The sequence below is a fragment of the Scomber scombrus genome, chromosome 21 (genome assembly GCF_963691925.1).
Source record: "Scomber scombrus chromosome 21, fScoSco1.1, whole genome shotgun sequence".
In the NCBI taxonomy this organism is placed as follows: Eukaryota; Metazoa; Chordata; class Actinopteri; order Scombriformes; family Scombridae; genus Scomber; species Scomber scombrus.
Genome location: NC_084990.1, coordinates 6146060 through 6166126, shown reverse-complemented (window position 1 = coordinate 6166126; position 20067 = coordinate 6146060). Strand labels below are relative to the sequence as shown.

The window sequence follows — 20067 nt, the reverse complement described above, 5'->3', positions numbered from 1 at the left end:
AACTGTTCTAAATATTACATTTAATCTGGGGAATCATATAAATCAGGAACCATTTACATTTTCAAGTAATTATTTGTATAAGTACACTTAAATACACTGTAGGTGGATCAACTATTTAATATTTATCATTCTTTTGTGGTTACACCTATTTTTGGTTAATCTATTTTTAAGATATTTCTGAATGTCTCATCTTGCCAACCCTTATTTGTCACTGACCTATTTCCTTCGCAAACTTTAATGTAAAAAACTTTTTTTTTTTACCTATTTTTGAGAAGTGGCATGTATCTTCAAAGATATTTTATGATCCCCAAGATTCCCTAATGCAAAACCTATGCTTACTGATATATCACTGATTGCACCACCCACTGCCCCCACCTGCACAGTGGATGTAATTCTAGTGAAGATGAGCAGAATAGAGAAGCACAGTCTGATGTAATATTGGGTTTGAACATTAATTTTCCAAGGCAAACAGCTTATTAGAAAACAGACATCTGGGGATTCATGAACATAGTGCTGACTAACAGCAACAACATCTCCTAGCCGTTGCCAGAAGTCTTGTAAGTGACAGATTAAAGAAAAATCAAGAGCCAAGATCGCTTGACTTGTTAGTCCCTAATATGGGTCAAGCTCCAACAACATCCATCTCCCATAATGCAATTAGACAAGTGTGTTTTACTGGACTCTTTCTACGTCTCCCGCCCGCAGCTGTTAAACTCTACACATCCAGCTTGTAACACTTTCTGTTTACAAATCTGGCATATCTGAGGCCAAACTGAGATTATGGTGATGTCAGTAATTTTCATAGATGTTAGAAAGCTCCTCCAGAGACACAGAAAATGTTATGCAACCATTTTTACAAGTTGAGTAGCACTTTCTATGACTAGTAAATGTACTTTAACATGTAAAATGATTAGAGTGTCCTTATCAACGTCTGTATAATGACCACTGGTTACCTGCAGTTTATTATCAGGGTTGGAAAAAATACCTGCCATGGGTTCTCGGGGCAAACGTGCTCCAGTCCCCCACGAACCCCCTTTTCTACCAGTCTCTTTGCATTTTGTGTGTATTCATTCAAAATCTACAAGCAGTTTGTGGCTAATTTGATTGAGCATTTCAGGAATATACAACATGGCCTTAGTTACAATACCCTGGGCTTACTGTCATATAACTTTAAGACATCAGCCCGCCAATCAGAAATCATTATTTATAGTAGCTGGGGTACAAGTATTAAAAGAAACAATACAAAGACATGCCACACTCACTGGAATTGGAATCTTCCTTGATCTCAATTGAATAAGATGAATGCAACCCTTTGACAGGCCTTTGAATGGGACCAACAACAAGGGAAAAACACAAACACACATTACAGTAACATTCACTGGCAGATAAGGACAACAAAATGGAGAGTAATGCTAAAAGAAAACAGTAACACAGCAGGTCACGAGACATAGCACAAGCATACTTCAAACAGATGACAGAGCAGGACGCTCCAACACTGATATGGATACCATTTTCTAAAATAACGCCTCTGATAGAGTCTCAAGAGGTACTGAAACAATATTTTGCGGCATATCTGTCCTCTGCAGCTACAACCCATTTGCATTATCTCAGATGGAAATAAACAACAGCATCGAGTGGAGGCGTTTCCATTAACCCATGCCCCCCCCCTTTTAACCTACCAAATACTAATGGAGGAGTGTTGTTGTTCATGTTGTAAAATGTGGAGGACAGAAAAACATCTTTTTTTCTCCATCAGATGGGGGGAACCAAGCAGGGTGAGGTGTAGTAGAATGGATGTGTGTTATCTGGCACTGTCTTGTGCAGTGAGGGGATAATATGCTCGAAAAATGGTACAAAATAGATTGATTCAGAACAAATTCCTCTTATTTTCTTGTCCACTGACTCAGTGAAATTGAGTTGTTTCATTCCAAAATGAGATTTCTATCACTGAAAAGAAAAAACTGTTTCTAACTCCTTCTAGTGTATGCTTTCTGATATTGAAGTCAATTTATAAGGCAGTAGAAGACATTTACTGATCAGAAGTGTTTTTTTTAGAATGTAATCATACTTTCAATTTCTCTACAAATAGATACAAACAAATCATTTTCTTTAATGAAATCTAAATATTCACTTGGAAGGAAAAGAATGGAAAAGTGAAGAAAGGAAATGGAAAGGGAAGACGTGAAGGAGGGGAGATAAATTAATATATTAAAGTTGAATTTGGAGAATGGGTCGAGATAATAAAAGAAGCATGAGATAGCAGAGAAGCAGAGGTTTGAGGCCTCTGCTGCTGCTGCTGCTGCCACTGGGGCCGCCTGAGTCCGGCGATCCCTTCTATCGCTCCGCTAAAGGATATGAGATGTGATTAAATTCAGCGGGTCTCCTCTCTCCGGAGTGCAGATGAAAATTCAGCTTAGAGGTTAAATGCTTTCTCGTTAATTCCTCGCTTCTTCCATTTCAATCTCCCCGTCACTCTCTGCGTCGATATGTTAAAAGATCGTAAAGTAACATGACCTACACACTTGATGTATTCTCTTGTCCGCCTTTGATCTGTCTCATACTGTCTGGTATATACTGTGAATCCAGTTTTCTTACTGTCCATTATGCTCTCACATCTGCCCTCACACAGTTCCTTACACAGTTCCTCTTCTCCATACCTTTCGTCTCCTACTGACGGACTGAGTTGACGTAACGACTCAATATAATATTATATCCAAATATGTGAATTTTGAGTAATTTCCTCATTATTATCAACAAATATACAATAAAAATATGAATTCAAGTCTTAATTGTATTCTGTTTAAAGCTCCTGGGTTCCAAGAGACCCTTTCTTTCAATGCACCAAACCCAGCCAAGCACCAACCTGGACAACTTTAGCCATCTTTCCGATCCAATGCCTCAGCCTCCAAGTGCCTACCTTTTCTCTATACATCACAAACATTTTGTAGATTTTCAATGGATGTAGAAGCAATACTTGGTTATTAGCTCTATAGCCAGAACCTGTAAAAAAACCAACAAAAAAAACAAACAAAGACCTTGAACCCTTACCTCTACTTTCAATGCCAAGGTTTCTAACACCTGGGCGTGTTAACTACACTATGCTTCTGGTAAATGAAAGATCGTGGTTATGGCAAATGAATTCTGATTAAGTTAGGGGTAGGCAACTGAAATATTTGGTTACGGATGGAAGTCAGACATGCTACCTGCCTATCTACCAATCTGACCTTCATTTTGCAAGGGTCACATTGGCTCTTAACTTTGGCATTGGGTTAAATTATGAGTTAAAATATGAACATCTAAAACGACTATTATTACTGTTCGTGTTTGGCTTGGTATCCTGGTTGAATGTGATGATGTTCTACTCTGGTTTCCATTTTCAAAGCTTAAAAGAATCATCAGTTGGTGGATCCAGGGTGGAGACGTCACCATATTGTTGACTGAAAGTTGTCAGACAGTAACTAAAGGGCAATCCACACACCTACCCACCAATGGAGGGTGGGGATATATATAAAACCAATCAATAAATAAAAACGTTTTTTCCCCCGGTATACCCTTTTTTCTGATATCAGTCAGCTTGGTGAAGCCAGTCTGGCTGGTTGTTGTTTTTCTCTCGACTCCTCAGGAGCTGCTGCTGTCAAGAGAGTTGGTTGTGATGACACTGACAGCTGTGTGGAGGTGGAGTCGATATTGATTGAACGGACTACATGCTCACGTCTCGCTTTTGACGGGGATTCACAGTAGGCAGCAGTGCTTAGGATCAGTGAATTGTCAAGAAGAATATATTTCTGCTAGTATTAGACCAACTTGAAAGACTCCAAGTAATGGTAACTCCATAAAAGGAGACACTTTCAATTTGGCCCCTGATGCTGATGGGTGCTGAAAGGTAAAAATCATAGTGGAGGAGTTTTAATATTTAACTGTGTAAGTAATAGAAAACAATAGTAAGGTAATGCAGTATTAGTGATGATCACTAACTTTATTTCTTAAAGGTAAGCATCCTCATTTTGGATTTATTACTTGAGAAGATGATCTTGTGTTCAAATTAGATGGAATGCTTTCCTGCACTGCTGCCCTGATTGACGCCAAACAGCAGTTACATTTAAATGCTCAAATATTTCCTGGAGCAACCACAGTCATATGTGTTCATAACCGAGCTTCCAGATCCTTGCTGTCTTAACATAGCCAAACTAGCATCCAGGCTAATGAGACATCTCAGCCAGGCTCTCCTCTCTGATGCAAGCTAAATGAGCTCTCATTTTCTGACACAGCTAATGGCTACTGTAATGATCACAGGCTATTGGCTAGCTGAAGGGTAGAAAGAAAGAGGAGTGCAACTTTATGTGTCAGCAATGTTGAAAGGCTGCTTTGAGGCAATATTTACAATTTGTTTTAATGACACTCAAAAGGCACTTTATTTTCAGCCTCACCACTGCATGGCTGGATAATTCTTCAATCAGCAATTAGATTGTTAATTAACATATTTTCATTTGCTACTTGTATAAGAGGCTCAATCTGAACTTTTTACTGTCCGATACTGATATTCTAATGTTAGTCTTGTTAGCAGCATGGTATGAGGGATGGCATTGTGGTCTATCAGTTGGTTCATCACTTAAGTCCACAATGAAATATTCCCACAATTAATGGATGGATTACCATGAAATTTTGTACAAATAATTATGGTCCCTGTTAAGGAATTTTCCATAACTTACTTGCATTCCCAGGCATTGGTCTCATCTGAAGACCAATAGATTACATTCTATATGCTGTAGATGTGTTGGATCTGCCATATTTGGACATGGTTCAACTATGGCCTTATCTGTGTGGCTTACTATAAAACTTTCCCCAGAGGACAGAAACTTCATAATTGAAGGGTGCATCAGGACAGAGCATGTACTGATTAGTCTTTCATTCTCCTTGATTAAGTCTCAATAAACCATTTCAACTTTAGACATCTTGGACACCTGCACACTTTCTTCACTGATGTATGGGCTGCATATTTAAAATCTACAACAGTCCCCAGAGGATGAACCCTACTAACTTTGGTTATCCTTTGGCTTTTTATCTGATGCCACTAACAGTTGAACAAAGTCAACTATTTCGTGAATTATCTCAGCATCTACTGTTGGATTGGCAAAACATCTGGTACAGACATTGACGGTTCCAAAAAGATACATCATGTTTAATGTGGTAATCCCCCTGATTTTTCCATGATTGGAGTGGAACCATGATTGGACTGCCGTAGAAAATTATTATTATATTATAAATATTATTATAATCATGCTTGCAAGCATGCTGACATTAGCATTTAGCTCACAGCACCACTGTGCCAAAGTATGGCCTCACAGAGCTGCTGGCATGACTCTAGACTCTGAGTCTTGGTTTGTCTTGTTTCTCAAAAACACAGCCTGATGGAAATCACTTACTGATACCAATATCAATATTTTAAGGTTTTACAGCAAACTGGCAATGTGTTTTTTTAATCATAGACATCATATAGACAATAATATCATATAGAGAATAATAAAAAAGAACTGTCTGCCCTTCATAAAATCATAAAATTGTCAATATATCAGTCAGTCAGGCTCTTACTGTGATTTCTTAATGCTTTTTTATATCTGCTATATATATCAGATTTATATCACCAATTGGCAAATAAATGAAAATGCTGATAATACATACCCCTGTCCAAAAAACCTGGACAGATTTAGGGTGAGATACAGAGGACAAAGCATCAGAAAGCCCCCAGATAAGAATAAAAAATGGTGTAATGATTTAGCCAATGGAATAGTTTCAAAGAAATGTCAAACTCTGACTATAATGGAGCAGATTTTATGTACGGGATTGTCTACCCCCCCCCCCCCCCCAACGGAGTCTGCTTTCAATGCTACAGAACACACTTAACCTTCCGTCGTCCCCCTGCAGCTACAGTACAAAACGCTGTCTGTGGAAAGCTAATAAAATCTTTGCCGATACAATAGGAACTCTGGGTTACAGAGAGAAGAAGAAAGAGGGAGAGAATAGAGAGAGAGAGAGGAGTTGGCAAGCATGAGTAGCCATAGATTTAGATTGCTTGCCGAGATGGAACTTGTGACATTTATAAAGCCGAAGTGCTGCTGCTACATGGAACTACTGTAGGAGCTTTCAGGCCTGAGTACAAATCATATACATCTCTCACACACTGATTCACCCTTACGTCAGCCTGGCATATGCCTGGAAGATGAAGAAATGTTAGATCTTGCGTTTATGTATGTATGTATGTATGTGTGTGTGTGTGTGTGTATGTGTTTGTGTTTTTTGTGCGCCATTACCCCGGCTGCAATGAATGGCTGTGATTGAGCTGAAGAGTCTCCCTCACAATATTATCTCTCTCCACCTGTGAGGAAGAGGATCTTAACTGAATGGCAGATTACAGTCAGCCTGCCCCATTGTCCTCACCACATGAGGCATACACCGCCTTCATCCGCACGTACGGGTGTCCGCCCGCCTGTTGCACCTGCGTGTGTGTGCGTGCGTTGGATGAAAGCATCTGACCCCTTGTGATAATAGCATTCAGACTGCTGACAGGTGAAATTAGCATACATAGTGGCGAAGATTTATTTTCTGGAGAGGTTGCGGAGAAATGTTTTCATAGAATTGATGGCACCTGTTCGCCACCCTCCCCAACACTCCTGTCACATCCTTCGTGAACCTTTTGAAAGACCTTTCTTACCATCTAACTCTAGTCATTCCTGCTTTATATCTGTGACAGTACAGAGCTGCTCTGATGACAGACCTTTGGCAGCCGCATTAATATTTTTGTGACTGTTTCAAAGCGCGTCTACGGATTTCTGACAGCAGGATTTGGACCTCATGGTGTGAAATTCTTCTTTTTACTCTTAAGTGACATTTTTGTGGATGAAACTCGCCAACAACATGTGGTTGAAAAGGTTTAGGATAAGAATATCAGAATGTTTTTGCACAAGGCCCATTGTCTATTTAGTCATTCATTCATTTTTCCAAACCGCTTATCCTCTAGACATTTGCAGAGGGGCTGAAGCCAATCCCAGCTGTCATTGGTCGAGTTTCATATTTAGTTTTAGACTAATTCTGGACTATTCCGACTATTTCTGTCTTTCCAAACATCTGGTCTGTCACGTATATTGTACAAATGTCTAATTTAATCCCTGGTTTGTTTGATCATATTCAATTGCTGATTCATCTGACTATGTAAGCTGAAAAGAACTTAAGCTCAGGGGGTAAAAGTGTTGAAATGTCATTTTAACACGAACAAAAAGTTGATATGTTAATTAAGTTTGTGTGTAAGTGTTTTTTGCAATGAATAACTTAACAGTATTGACATCACAGCTTTGTCTAATACCAGGATAAACAAAAACATCATCAGCAAACATGGATTATATTAAGAAGTGATTGATTAGGAAGTGAAACCCTGCGTATCTCCATCCAGAGAAATGTCAGAGCACAGCTGGAGCGCAGAGTAGCTGTTAGGATTACATTGTTAGTGGATGTTTGCTGTTGTGTGGACAGCTTCCTTCATCTACCTGCAAGCCCACCCTGCACTGACTTGTTCCTGATTATTACGTGCCCATAGCAGTCAGTCAGTCTGAGCTCATGTGCGGCGAAACACGTGGTGATATTTGAATCATGCGCAGGAATGTTTTTGATCTGCAGATCTGGATTGTTTGTCAAGAGCTGCGGCACTTCACGCCCGAATGCCGCTCTGTATCTAATAACCACTCTGACACTTGAGTATGCATTTGGAGTGAGCTGCGTCGAGTCATTAAGGAGTGTTTTAAGTGCACTTAGCATTGTGATTAAGTGCACTTAGAACATAAATGCTTTGTTCAGGAGGTGATGAGAGGGCGTGTAATGTTGGCACTCGCTAGACACATTGATAGCATGCAATACAGCCTGCTGTGCTTCGTGATATGTGTGTGTGTGTGTGTGTGTGTGTGTGTGTGTGTGGGGTGCCTGGTGGACACGTGTGTTTACATTTGCTCTCAGGCGATGTGAGAAGTAACACACACACACATACAGGGGTGTTAAGCTAGTGTGTGGTGTCACTGTTTAGGCTAGGAGGTTCATGCAAGACTGAATGCACATGGAGAGAGAGAAAGAGAGAGCGAGAGAGACAGAGAGAGAGGAGCTGTCTGTACGGTTTATGTGTCCATACAGTGTAATTGTATGTTAAAAATGGACACACACACACACACACACACACACACACACACACACACACACACACACACACACACAAATACAACTGAAAGTTATTACAAGCAAGCATATGAAAAATGCCACAAACCCTTTACACACACTGATCCGGTTACACACGAGCATGCACACATGCACACACATACAGTGCACAGTGAGATACTGTGGGAGACATAATCACAGTAATAGGGGAGTGATGCGACTTCCCTGGGAGAGAGAAGGAGGCAGTGGGAGAGAAAGATAAGAGGGAGATAAAGATGAGAGAGAAATGGAAGTCAGTGGTAGACGGAGAGAGGAGGAGGAGGAGGAGGAGGAGGAGGAGGAGGGGGGGAAGGGGAGGGGAGGAGGAATGCCAGTAGCTCACATGGGAATCCCATCCAGCTGTTAGCCCAGAGAGACGAGAGTGGGAGAGCAGATAATGATGACGGAAGTCAAAAGTTGAGATCCCACTTCTTATTTTTCTTCATCGGCATAAAAAAAGGAGAACTTTGCTTGTACTGAAAAAAGAAAAAAAAAAAGTACGCATTGTATCTATGTTTAAACTGAAAATGATGAGGCTCGGTTAGGGACAGTAGCTGCTGAAGTGTTAGTATTCATACAGTGTGTAATAACACACATGTAAAATCTCTATCATTTTCTTTAGATTAGGTATTAGTATTAGCTCCAGCAGTGTCATTCTTTGTGTAGCATATGTGGTTGCCATGGTCGCATCATTAGCCACCATGGCAAGCGGACAAGTTCAACTGCTGTATTTAACAAGCTGTAACAGCTTGCTTTGAAGTTTATCTGCCCCCTACTGGCCAAAAACGGGTTACTGCAGCTGTATCGGCTTTATAAAATGTGTACATTTGCAATTAAGAGCATAAATCCTATCGAGGTAAACATTAAATTAATACGTTAATGGGCATTTTGGACAATAGACATTTTGAAATGACAAAGTAGGAAAAGCACAAAATCTTATTGTCACACTGTCCTGACTTACCGGGACATTGGAGTAGAACAGAGCCATTGTTATTGTCATCTGTAACACCTGCGCTTCTCATGCTATGACAAGTCAAAAAGGTTCATGATCTGCAGCGGCAAGTACATTAACATGATGTCGCTTTGTTAGTTAATAGTGATGTATCCAATAGCCCTTGTTAATGGTAGGAAGCGTTTACAGCTGTTGTTATAAACAGCCGGTGTCTGGTAAGCCTTTACAGGGTTCATCTGGTGCACGGGAAGTGAAGGGTTTTCCATTTCTGGCAGCAGCAACAGCGGTTTGTTTGGAACAAATATAGAATGATGAGCAGTGCTACCTACCACCCACACAAAATCAAAAGACAAAGACTTCACAGTGCTGCCAATGGTACTGTTTCATTGACAAATTATATCTGGCAGATGGAGTGCAAAGCCACCAGAGCAATAAGCAAAATGAGCAATAGCAACACTGGTACAGAAACATGAATAAGGATCTTACAGGTTGGCCCCTTTAAACTCTCTTTTGAATTATGATGTATTCATTAAATGGATTTCAGTCTTCCAGTATATTGCATAACAAAACGCCCATGTCATCATCTGATTCACCACTTAATTTAGCTCGAACCGTGTTTTCGCAGATTCGTGTTTCACTGTTTCAAACAGTTTTAGATTGGATTGACTCACCGCAAGTGTTCTGCTGTCATTTGTCGGCATATTTCACACTTTAGTGACTGTCACGCCAAATGAAAGCCAATTTCGTGAGGCTTGTCTGAGCTGAGATTAGGTTGGATGATTAGAATATTATTAACTTATTTGTTTTGTTTTCGCATAATGCAAAAAGTCTCGTTCTTCTCTGGAGGTATTCGAAAAAATCTGCAGACAATATTCAGAGGATTTCCAGCGCAGTTAGAATATCTGTCCCTCTGTATGTGTTTTCACAGAGAGAGAATGCAGTAGAGGGGAGAAATTAGGGAGTGTGTGGGCAGTGAGCCGTTCAACACAGGTCACTGGTGTCTATTCCCTTGGAGGCAGGAGTGTGTTTGTGTGTGTTAGGCTTCTCTGGTGTCCACTTGGACATACAGCCAAAGAACCATGGTGACAATGTACACACACACACACACACACAGAGGGAGACACACACACACACACATTACCATTTTGGTAAATACTCAGCACAGCAGTATCAATGGCAGGGAACCTTTGATTGATGATGTGTCTACGCAGCTTTTGCCATATGTTTGGATATCAAACAGAATCTGTGTTCATCAGAATCATGAAGCACGTTTCACGCTCCACTGATGTGTGATGTAAGTTTCGGGGAAATCAATATCATGATTACAAAGCCTGGATTACCATGTGCAGCACCACCAGTATGCTCTAGTGGGAATGCCTCAGGCTAGCATGTCCTGTTAACTTCAATGAATTTGAATCCCAGCTGTGTGTGATGTCTGTGTGTGTGTGTGTGTGTATGTGTGCATGTTTAGAGAAGGGTAGGAAAGGTTGTGCTGGCTGACATCCATTCAATGTCATTTTATCATGAGTCCCTGAAGGCTTGGTCCCATGTTGTATGTGTTCCAATGTGAATGAGCACTGTGTATAAGCATGCGTTGTGTAATCAGTGTGCAGATGTTAGTGTGTATGAAGTGTGTGTGTGTGACCAGCCCAGTCTCACATTAAAATGTGTGATAGCTATTTTGATCCATGGAGCAAAACATATTAGTTTCACAATAATGGCTCTAAAATGGTGAGATGCCTACAGTTTTTTCTATTGGTTTGCGTTCATGTCATGTGACTGTCGAGTTTCTGTCTGCTCAAAAAAGGAAAAGGTTGGCTGCCATTCCTTGTAATCTCAGTGGAAAAGTTGTTTTATATCAATAACATTTCTAGCAAAAAAAGTGTATTTATTTTCATAGTCATACAGTGAATGTATATGATGTTGCTATGGTGGTTGCTATGAATGCTGTTATCACTGAAACCACATAGTTGCATGTTGTTTGAATCATATACACGTTGCATTGTGTAGTTATCTCAGCTGTTATGTTATTTGTGGTATTTTATATAACTGTTTAATGATGTTCTTTCAGTAAAAAATGTAGAATTGTATCAAGCTGCATGGCGTGGCTCAAAGGACTTATAATTTTTGTTTAAAAATATGTGTTTTTCATAGAATTGGAAGTGGTGATGATAGAATTAAGAGGACACTGATGAGTTTACACAAATATTTTAACATCTTCTTAATCTGATTTACATTTTTACCCATATTTGACAGCACCCCAGTTGTTTCTACTATTCTCACGTGATAACTAAGGTCAAGATTCCGCTATAACAGTTGGTCCAATGTCGGTAGCCCCTTTTATTGTTGAATTATGAGCCTGTGTAAAGGCTTATAATTCAGCACCAAAATCAGGAACCATGTAGAGTCTGACATACTGTATGTTACTCTCCAGGTTGAGAACTTTTTAATAATGTATTTGGTTTAGCTTCACAACAAGGTTTGATTTTCTCATTTCATTGACTTAAGCCATCCTAGACTTGGTTCCAGAGAGCACTTTGAATGTTCAATGTATAAAATGAAGCTTCTTATTTGTTTTTCTGTTTGTAGTGGAACTAGGGACCAAAATGAGTCACCGTCAGATATTACAATTCTGCTGACAATTTACTGCAGCACTACAGGCTTGGAAGAAGGCCTGAAGTGCTTGTGTCAGGGTTGGGGCTGAAAAGAGCAACCTGTTCTCATTCATTAATCTACTATTTGCACAACCCTGAAGATTTCTTATGTCCTGATGATTCTTCGTTTTGGTATTTTATGTCATCATGACACAGCTCATAATATCACAATCTGTTCTATTAGCCAATGCAAGCACACAGAGAACTCTGTATCTTGGTGTTTTCTCCCAAAATACACCATATAGTAGACTAAAAAATAGACAAAAGTAAAATAATAATAATAGTAATGAACTAACCAAATTAATATGAAAATTAAATTACAAAATCTCTTTACAGAATGAAACTTTTAAACAGGATATAAACTTGATATGAAATTGACTGTACAAAGGAAATATGGACTGTGCTATGGACAAAGAAATGAAGTATATGAAGGTGACAAGAGCAAAAATTAAATGTGACATGTACATAAATAATTCAATTATATAACAGCGGAGGTTGAATGCAATGTACAATCTCAAGTACAGTTTGATGAAATATATGAAAGTGACAAGTGCAGAGATTAAACGAGGGATGTGAAATGTAAAGTACAATTTGATAACCCTGTCTTCATCCCGTTTATGTGGCCATGGTTTAATACACACACACACAAGAGATTGTTCACACGTCTTAGTGTGTGTGTGTGTGTCAAATCCTGCACCATGCCCACATAAACGGGGTTAAGACGGGGTTATCAAATTGTACTTTACATTTCACATCCCTCATTTAATTTTTGCACTTGTCACTTTCATATAGTTCATCAAACTGGACATTAGATTGTTCATTGTATTCAGCCTCCACTGTTACATCATTTGGAGTGCTTTACGATTTACTCTTTGTTTTAAGAAAGATGATTTCATATTAAATATCTTCAGCTACATATTCTTGGAAATATAAAACTAAATGAGCAACTTCACATTTTACAGTCACAGGCTATAAAATGTGTTTTTCTTTACAGAGATAGCAGCATTTGGAATCGGTATTCAAACCCCCTACACAATGCTGTAGCCTTCTCTTCTGTAGCTGAGCGCTGCTAATAACTGACATTAAAAAACGCTATTTCTCAGAATCGAAGGAGAAATAATTAAAACCGATGGCTTTAACATTAACCTATTATATTGTTGAGTTATCAAGTACACTTGAGCATTTCTATTTTGAGTAATTTGGGTTATGATAAAAAAAAAAAACCTTAGTGACTGAAGAAAATACTTCCAGGTGGGTCAGCCAATCGCAAAGCTTCAAATTCTGGATTTCAAATTCAATTAATCTTTCGGCTCTCTAAAATCTATGTTGTTTTATTAAAAGAACATCATGAAACAGTTGCATAAAACAACTTAACAAATCAGATAAGTACACAACACGCAACAATGTGGTTTTAGCAATAGCAATCACCATAGCAACGATAAAAACCTGCAAAAATCTCTGTGAAAACTGACAAATTAAAAATCACATACAGTCACTGAACTGAAGATTTTGTTAATAAAATGTATATTTCTCACTAGCAATGTCATCACAACACATTTGAACGCTGAAACTATCTTAAAAAATATTGCAGTTTCCACTGAGTAAAAGCAATGGCAGCCATCTTGTTTGTTTGAGCCAACAGTCATGTGACGTGGATGTAGACCAATAGAAAATAAGTAAAAGTAGGAATCTCTAAATTTCACTGCTGTCATTTGTGAAAGTAATACATTTTACACTTTGGATGTAGCTTTTACACATTTTGATGTGATACTGGGTTAGTGTGACATATTATCCCTGTCACCCTGAGTCTTAAGTCGTTTTTTTTTTTATCATGGGCTCTGCAGGCATGCAGGCTTTAGCTAATGCAAAATAGATGAGTAATTACTCCCCAGCAGAGACGGGAGAAATGCCTTCTTCATTAAACAAAGGAGAACACAGATAGAAGGATAGAGTATTAGAGGAGAAAACAGCGCAGTCATTTTATGCTCAGCATGGCGGTAAACATCCCTGCTCTCCTCTATTTCACACAACACTCGTTCTCTCTCCGTCATGCATCTCCAGTTCTAACATCTGTCAATAGTTGGACTTTCTTGTTAATTTCTAACAGACTTCTGGTGTGCTCGGTTATCTATCATGCAAGGTTGAATGTGAACAGCATCTTTAAAGAGAGCAGGGTGCGTCCACGTTTGACCAATACAGATGTCCATATCCAGTATTTAAATATGAATACAGAAAGCCTTCACACATACTTTAGCAGGAGATTTAATGTACATTGTTCTTAAGTTGATATTGTGGGAGATCCACATGTTTGTATTGATGTTTTATACTTGCAACAATTCCATCATAACATACAGGATTTATATCACAGTGTAATGTGTCATGTATTACAGCATGGTGCCTTGTGTACTTCATAGAAAGTTGTTTCCAGTGCTCAGAAAGTTCATATTAAACTTAGATAAAACAATGAACACAATGTTTTTTCTTCTACCTTTTCTTTTGGGAGATTATGCATCACTGAACAATCTGCTCCGAGGCTCTTCTGCCTGTTTGGATTAAATGAGCAGTGTGTAAAACATCTGGAGTGATGCATGGTCAGTATTAGGGAGTTAACCTCGGGCAGCTGTTTGCTAAAGAAACCTCCTGTCTGATAGTGTGTCCTGTTAATACTGTACTGGTGGGTGAATCTTTGTTTTCTACGCCGACTTCATGAATGATCTCCAAAGATGGGACGGATGAGAACTTGGCATCGTACACACACTCACACAAACACTACACATACATTCCCGTGTGAACCTCTACATTAAAATTTTTGACTTACTGTGAACTTTAGAGCTAGAGGCTAGCTTCTGACTATGCCAACAGGATTTGATATATTTATACATTTTTTCTTTTCATGTTGGGATGACTCATCTATCAGTGGGTGTCCTGTGCCTTGATCTTCTTCCAGAATTGTTCTTTTATTTTTTTTGAGTTAGGCCTTCATTCTTTTTTCCTCTTCATCTCTAATTCCTTCACTTATGCATTCTTTCTTTCTTTCTTTCTTTTCTTTTTACATGAATTAAGGTTATTTTCTTTTAATTCCTGTCCAACTCCCCGTCCTCATTCTGGCCCCTTGTTTTCTTCAGTCCACTGTGATAATGACTTGGAGAGCTGAGGCTCCGTCAGACAGCCAGACAGACATTAATGATGGCAGGAATACTGATTAGTGCAATGAGCGGCTTGTTCCAGGTTATTACTTTATATTCTCTGGATTGGAAGGCGTTTGTCCCATGACTCTTTGTTAAGGCAGCAAGGTGCCAAGACCATCATTAGGCGGGAGGACCCGTGTTGTGGGCAGGCATCTGGCTTCCTCAAGTGTCCTTGAGCAAGTCGCTAAATCCCTTGCAGATGCAGGGAGGCGGGTATAGTTCTTTTCTTTTCCTTGTCTGCAGGAGGCAGGGGGAAGAAAAAAGAGGATTTTGCTGCAGGGATTAATAAAGTATCACATTATTGTTAAAGTGCTCTGTTTTAAATATCAAACTACTACTGATGTTAGAGCCTGAGTAATACATCTGCAGGGCCGATATTATCAACTTAAATAAAAGACTTGCACACCGTCTGGCCTTATTTGCAGATGTGTTGATCAAAAATTCTTCACTTACTGAACCAGAAAATGATCTGTCAGTCACTTGAAAAATTTAAATTCATTAATACATTTTACGTGACCAAGGTCAACGGACCAAAAGTTAGTACAAGTCACCACAATTAGGCAGGATTTTAAGCCAATCACAGATTTATCAGCCTATCATTGTGGCTGATAAATAACAAGAAATGTGCAGTATGGTAATGCCTAAGATATGGTATTACTGTACTTTGATGTACTATAGTAGTATCTAGAGACGATGTTCCTATTAAGGGGTTTCTCCACCAGAGACAGCTGAAAAGTAGAATTTTAGCCATGCTAGCTGGATGGCATTTCTGTTTTAGGACTAGATGATACAATCCCTTGTGATGTGAGTAGTGATGATGATGCCAGCTGTGGGTTTCCAGGAAGGGTGCCATGGTAGATATTTGAGGCGTGGTTTTAGAAGGAGGTTATCATTGAGGTCATTGGCGTCATCAGGTGGGCAACCTCCTTCCTAGGTGTTTCGATGACAGAACCACAACACCTCCAGAGGCCTCATCAGCAACATCTGGCGTCCCCGGTGCGCCCCCTTCTACTCACCCCATGGCTGTGGTTGTTGTTTTGGGGTCCTGGTGATGTCACTCCTCTTGATCCAGAGCCAACGATTGGCCTGTTCGGCAGCGATGGAGAGGGCTTTGATGGCAATGTTGGTTGGTCAGTCCACCAGTTTAGTCCAATTTTAAATATCTCAACAATATTTAGATAGACTGACACAACATTTTGACATTTGACATTCATGGTCCCCAGAGGATGGTTCTGAATAACTTTGGAGAGCCTGTGACTTCATCCAGCATCACTAGTACCTCACTGGCTTGTCATATGTTTACACAGACATTCATGGTTCCCAGACCAGATGTATCGCAACAGTTTTGGTGATTCTGTAGCGTCACCATGAGGTTAACATTCGTGATTTTGAGTTGAATCTCTAGATAAAATGATTTAATAATTAAATGATTTGCAGTTAAATGTAATACACACATCCATCCTCCTACAGTATGAATTATAATAACTTTGGTGATTCCCAGACTTTTGATCTAGTACCATCACCAGAACTTAAGCTTGACTTGCCCAATTGCTGAAGAGTGCTACCGGATACAAATGGTAGCAATCTTAAACACTAAACCGAGATGGGAAACATTGTAAACATTGTACCTGCTCTTAGCGCCATCTCTATGGCGATACAGACTCTTTGACTTGTTAAACTGTAAATGTCCAGCTGTATACATTCTGTAACTTGGTCAAATTCTTGAATAAAATCTTGAATGTTTGTTTCTGTTACAGAAGAGACCATGATCAAGATAACTAATGGTTTCTTTAGCACATCAAGGCTGTATGTAGTGTTAATGCTTCTCAAGAGGAAGATGGCATAAACATTTATTACTGTAAATGGCTCTACTTTTAAAATGGGTTACTTTACAGCACAGTTTACATTTCTAACCTGCTTTACAGCAGTCTTGCACCCTCCTTTTAGTTTATTCACAATGCTGACTTGTATTTTCTGTGTCTGTCTCTCTGCAGGACTTTGATGACTTTATCTTTGCGTTCTTCGCCATTGAGATGGTGATCAAGATGGTGGCTCTGGGGATTTTTGGGAAGAAATGTTACCTCGGAGACACGTGGAACCGTTTGGACTTCTTCATAGTATTGGCTGGGTGAGTTACTCAACTACACACACATGCAAACACACAGGTGGCCAAGCATAACCATGCATAAACACTGGAGGCTTGCACAAGGCAAAGTATACACACACACCTGCAACACATTTGAGCGGTAATCAATCTGCGAGTCGGGATTCGGAAGTGCAGGGACAGATTCACGAGGCAGGGACAGAAGTGTGTGAGTAATAGCTTGTAAATGTTATTGTGTCAATGCTTGCTGCCCTCAGAGCAAATCAAATCACAGTTGATGTGAACTGGAGCATCAACCTGTTAGAACCCTCTCTTTTTTTATACATTTACATATAAAAATATATGACTCTAAATGTCCCTTTAAAACCCATTTTTATTAGATATTAGATATATAGTACCCTTTTAAATTCTTAAGTGATCTCAATCTTTAAATATTAAAAAATTAGAGTTCAGATTTTAATGAGTGAATCCAAGAAATGTTGCACTTAGAAAAAGTTTTAAACTCTCAAAATCATGGCTTGCAGTTTTACTGCTTAACAACTTCCATACTGTGCATGCACAAGCACAAGCTATATGCACAAACCCAAGCTCACATTATATTTGTTTTTAATTTATATGCACACATTTCGACAGGAGATGCAGACATACTGACATACACATATAATATCTACACACAGAGATACGTACAGTGCATGTAGCAACACTCGACATATAAATTCAGATTTGCACACACACACACACACAACATTGGACATTGAACATTATATTATTTTTTTGTGGAAATTGTGACCAAAATGAGTTACCTTCAGAGTTTACAATAATTAGACTAGATTATAATCTAGGGCATTACAGCAAGCATAGAGGAAGACCTGAAGTGCTTGGGTTAGGGTTAGAGTTAGGTTTAGGGCTGAAAATACCAACTTGTTCTCATTCCCAGGCTGTCAAATATGAACACATTGTGTCTTTATGACATTTTGGGATTTCATGTCAGCATGAGCCCATTCAATCACAATCTGTGGTATTAGCCAATGTAAGCACACAGAGAACTCTGGGTCTTGGCATCCTCTCTCAGCAAATGCAACAAAGAAGATTAGAAATAGAAAAAAGTAAGGTAATATTTATAATAATGTAATAAACAAAGTGATATTAAAATTTGATTGAAAATCTCTTTACAGAATGGGATAGTAATGCATTTGAAATGGGATACAAACCATTTAATGGAATATATGACAGGTGACAAGAGCAACAATCCATAATAATAATAATAATAAAGATATGTAACAGTGGAGGTTGAAAGCACAACCTGTAGTCCAGTTTGATAACTCTGTCTTGAATGTGACATTGATGACAACACACACACACACACACACACACACACACACACACACACACACACACACACACACACACACACACACACACACACACACACACACACACACACACACACACACACACACACACACACACATTGTAATTTGATTTAACATGTTATAGAACATAGCATGCTGGTTTCTGTCTGACATTTTCATCACACTGGATCCCCTGCTGCTTTTTAATGCCATCCTTCTGTCACAGCTTCTGTTGTCCATCAGTAGGAACAGGGCACATTTCCATCTTTGTGTGTGTGTGTGTGTGTGTGTGTGTGTGTGTGTGTGTGTGTGTGTGTTTGCTTGTGTGGCTGCGGCATTTTTCAGCTGCAGAATTGAGATACATTTCAGCTATTTTATGCAGTAACACACCTATATATCAGAGCCCATTGATTCACTATGAGCAGCACTGTTTTGGTCTTTTGTGTAATGTGAGTATGCTTCTTCCTCAGGCCTCATCCATTTCATTCCTCTACTCCTCTCTTTATATCTGCATCCAACATTTTGAATTGACATATTTTTGGATCATAGATAGTAAATGCTGCTTCCCCATTGGCTCTCCTGGCTCAGGGAAGAACTGATCAAGTGCCAGAGTACCAGGCAGAACTTAATGGGAAATACCTTCATGTCTGATATTCTGGCTTTAATCCACTGGGTGACTAGAACATGCAAAACAGAACTGAGTGTAAAACAAGTCAATGTTTTTTGAAAAGGAAGACATTACAGTTGAATACTGGGATTCTCCTTAGATACACACAAATAAAATCATAATGCAGTGGTGGGGAAAGTGGGTCACTGCTGCAGTGCAGGATTGGATGTATATTAAATAAGACTTCCCTTTTAGGCATGAGATGAAGATGGAAATAACAACTATATATAAGGTGACCAGATGAGAATGGGTGAAATTTGAGACAGGGGGAGTCGGGGTGGGTGTGGTCAAAGCACATTAAATTCAGAGTCAATGAATAGCTAAATGTATGGAAGTCAAAACTCGACTCTAAAATGTGTTATTTTTGTCAACTGTCTGTCATGACGAAAAATTCGTCAACTTCAGCAGGTATAATTGTCATTAAGCTGAAGGAGCTTACAAACACATTTTTAAAGATATGTTTTATCATAAATTCCTCTCACAGTGGCAGCTGCACTCTTTGTCATCTACCTTAAAACTGGACAAATTACATAAAAAGGAAAAAACTATTGAGCTAATAATTAATGTAGACGACCCTAACTGATGATTCACAGGATGCTCACATTTAAGTTTAGAGTCTTCTATATTTTATTTTGCTGGCAGCAGTAGGTTGTTGCTTGTATTTCTATTATGTTCTTAATTATCCATGATAATCTGGCAGCACTCCAAAAGACACAATACATTCAGTGCAGCATTTTTAAATATTACTGTGACACCAAGTCAAGTCTCCTCAGCATTTTTGCCCTCAAGTCGAGTCGAGTCTCACAGCGTAAGAGACAGCTCTGCTTTTGGCTTGTTCATATCATATATAATTATTATCTTAATAGTTAGATTTCGGGACAAACAGGACAGGATTCGAGAACTGCTTGTAATTCTGGA

At 39.1% G+C, this 20067-nt stretch overlaps 1 protein-coding gene across 1 annotated transcript in view; it reads left to right on the top strand.

Moving 5' to 3' along the window:
* Window positions 1-20067, top strand: part of cacna1g (calcium channel, voltage-dependent, T type, alpha 1G subunit) — a 265597-nt gene that overhangs the window by 99136 nt on the left and 146394 nt on the right. The window contains exon 3 of the mRNA XM_062443135.1: window positions 17021-17154. Within this exon, the coding sequence (XP_062299119.1) occupies window positions 17021-17154 (134 nt within the window). The remainder of the gene's footprint in view (window positions 1-17020; window positions 17155-20067) is intronic.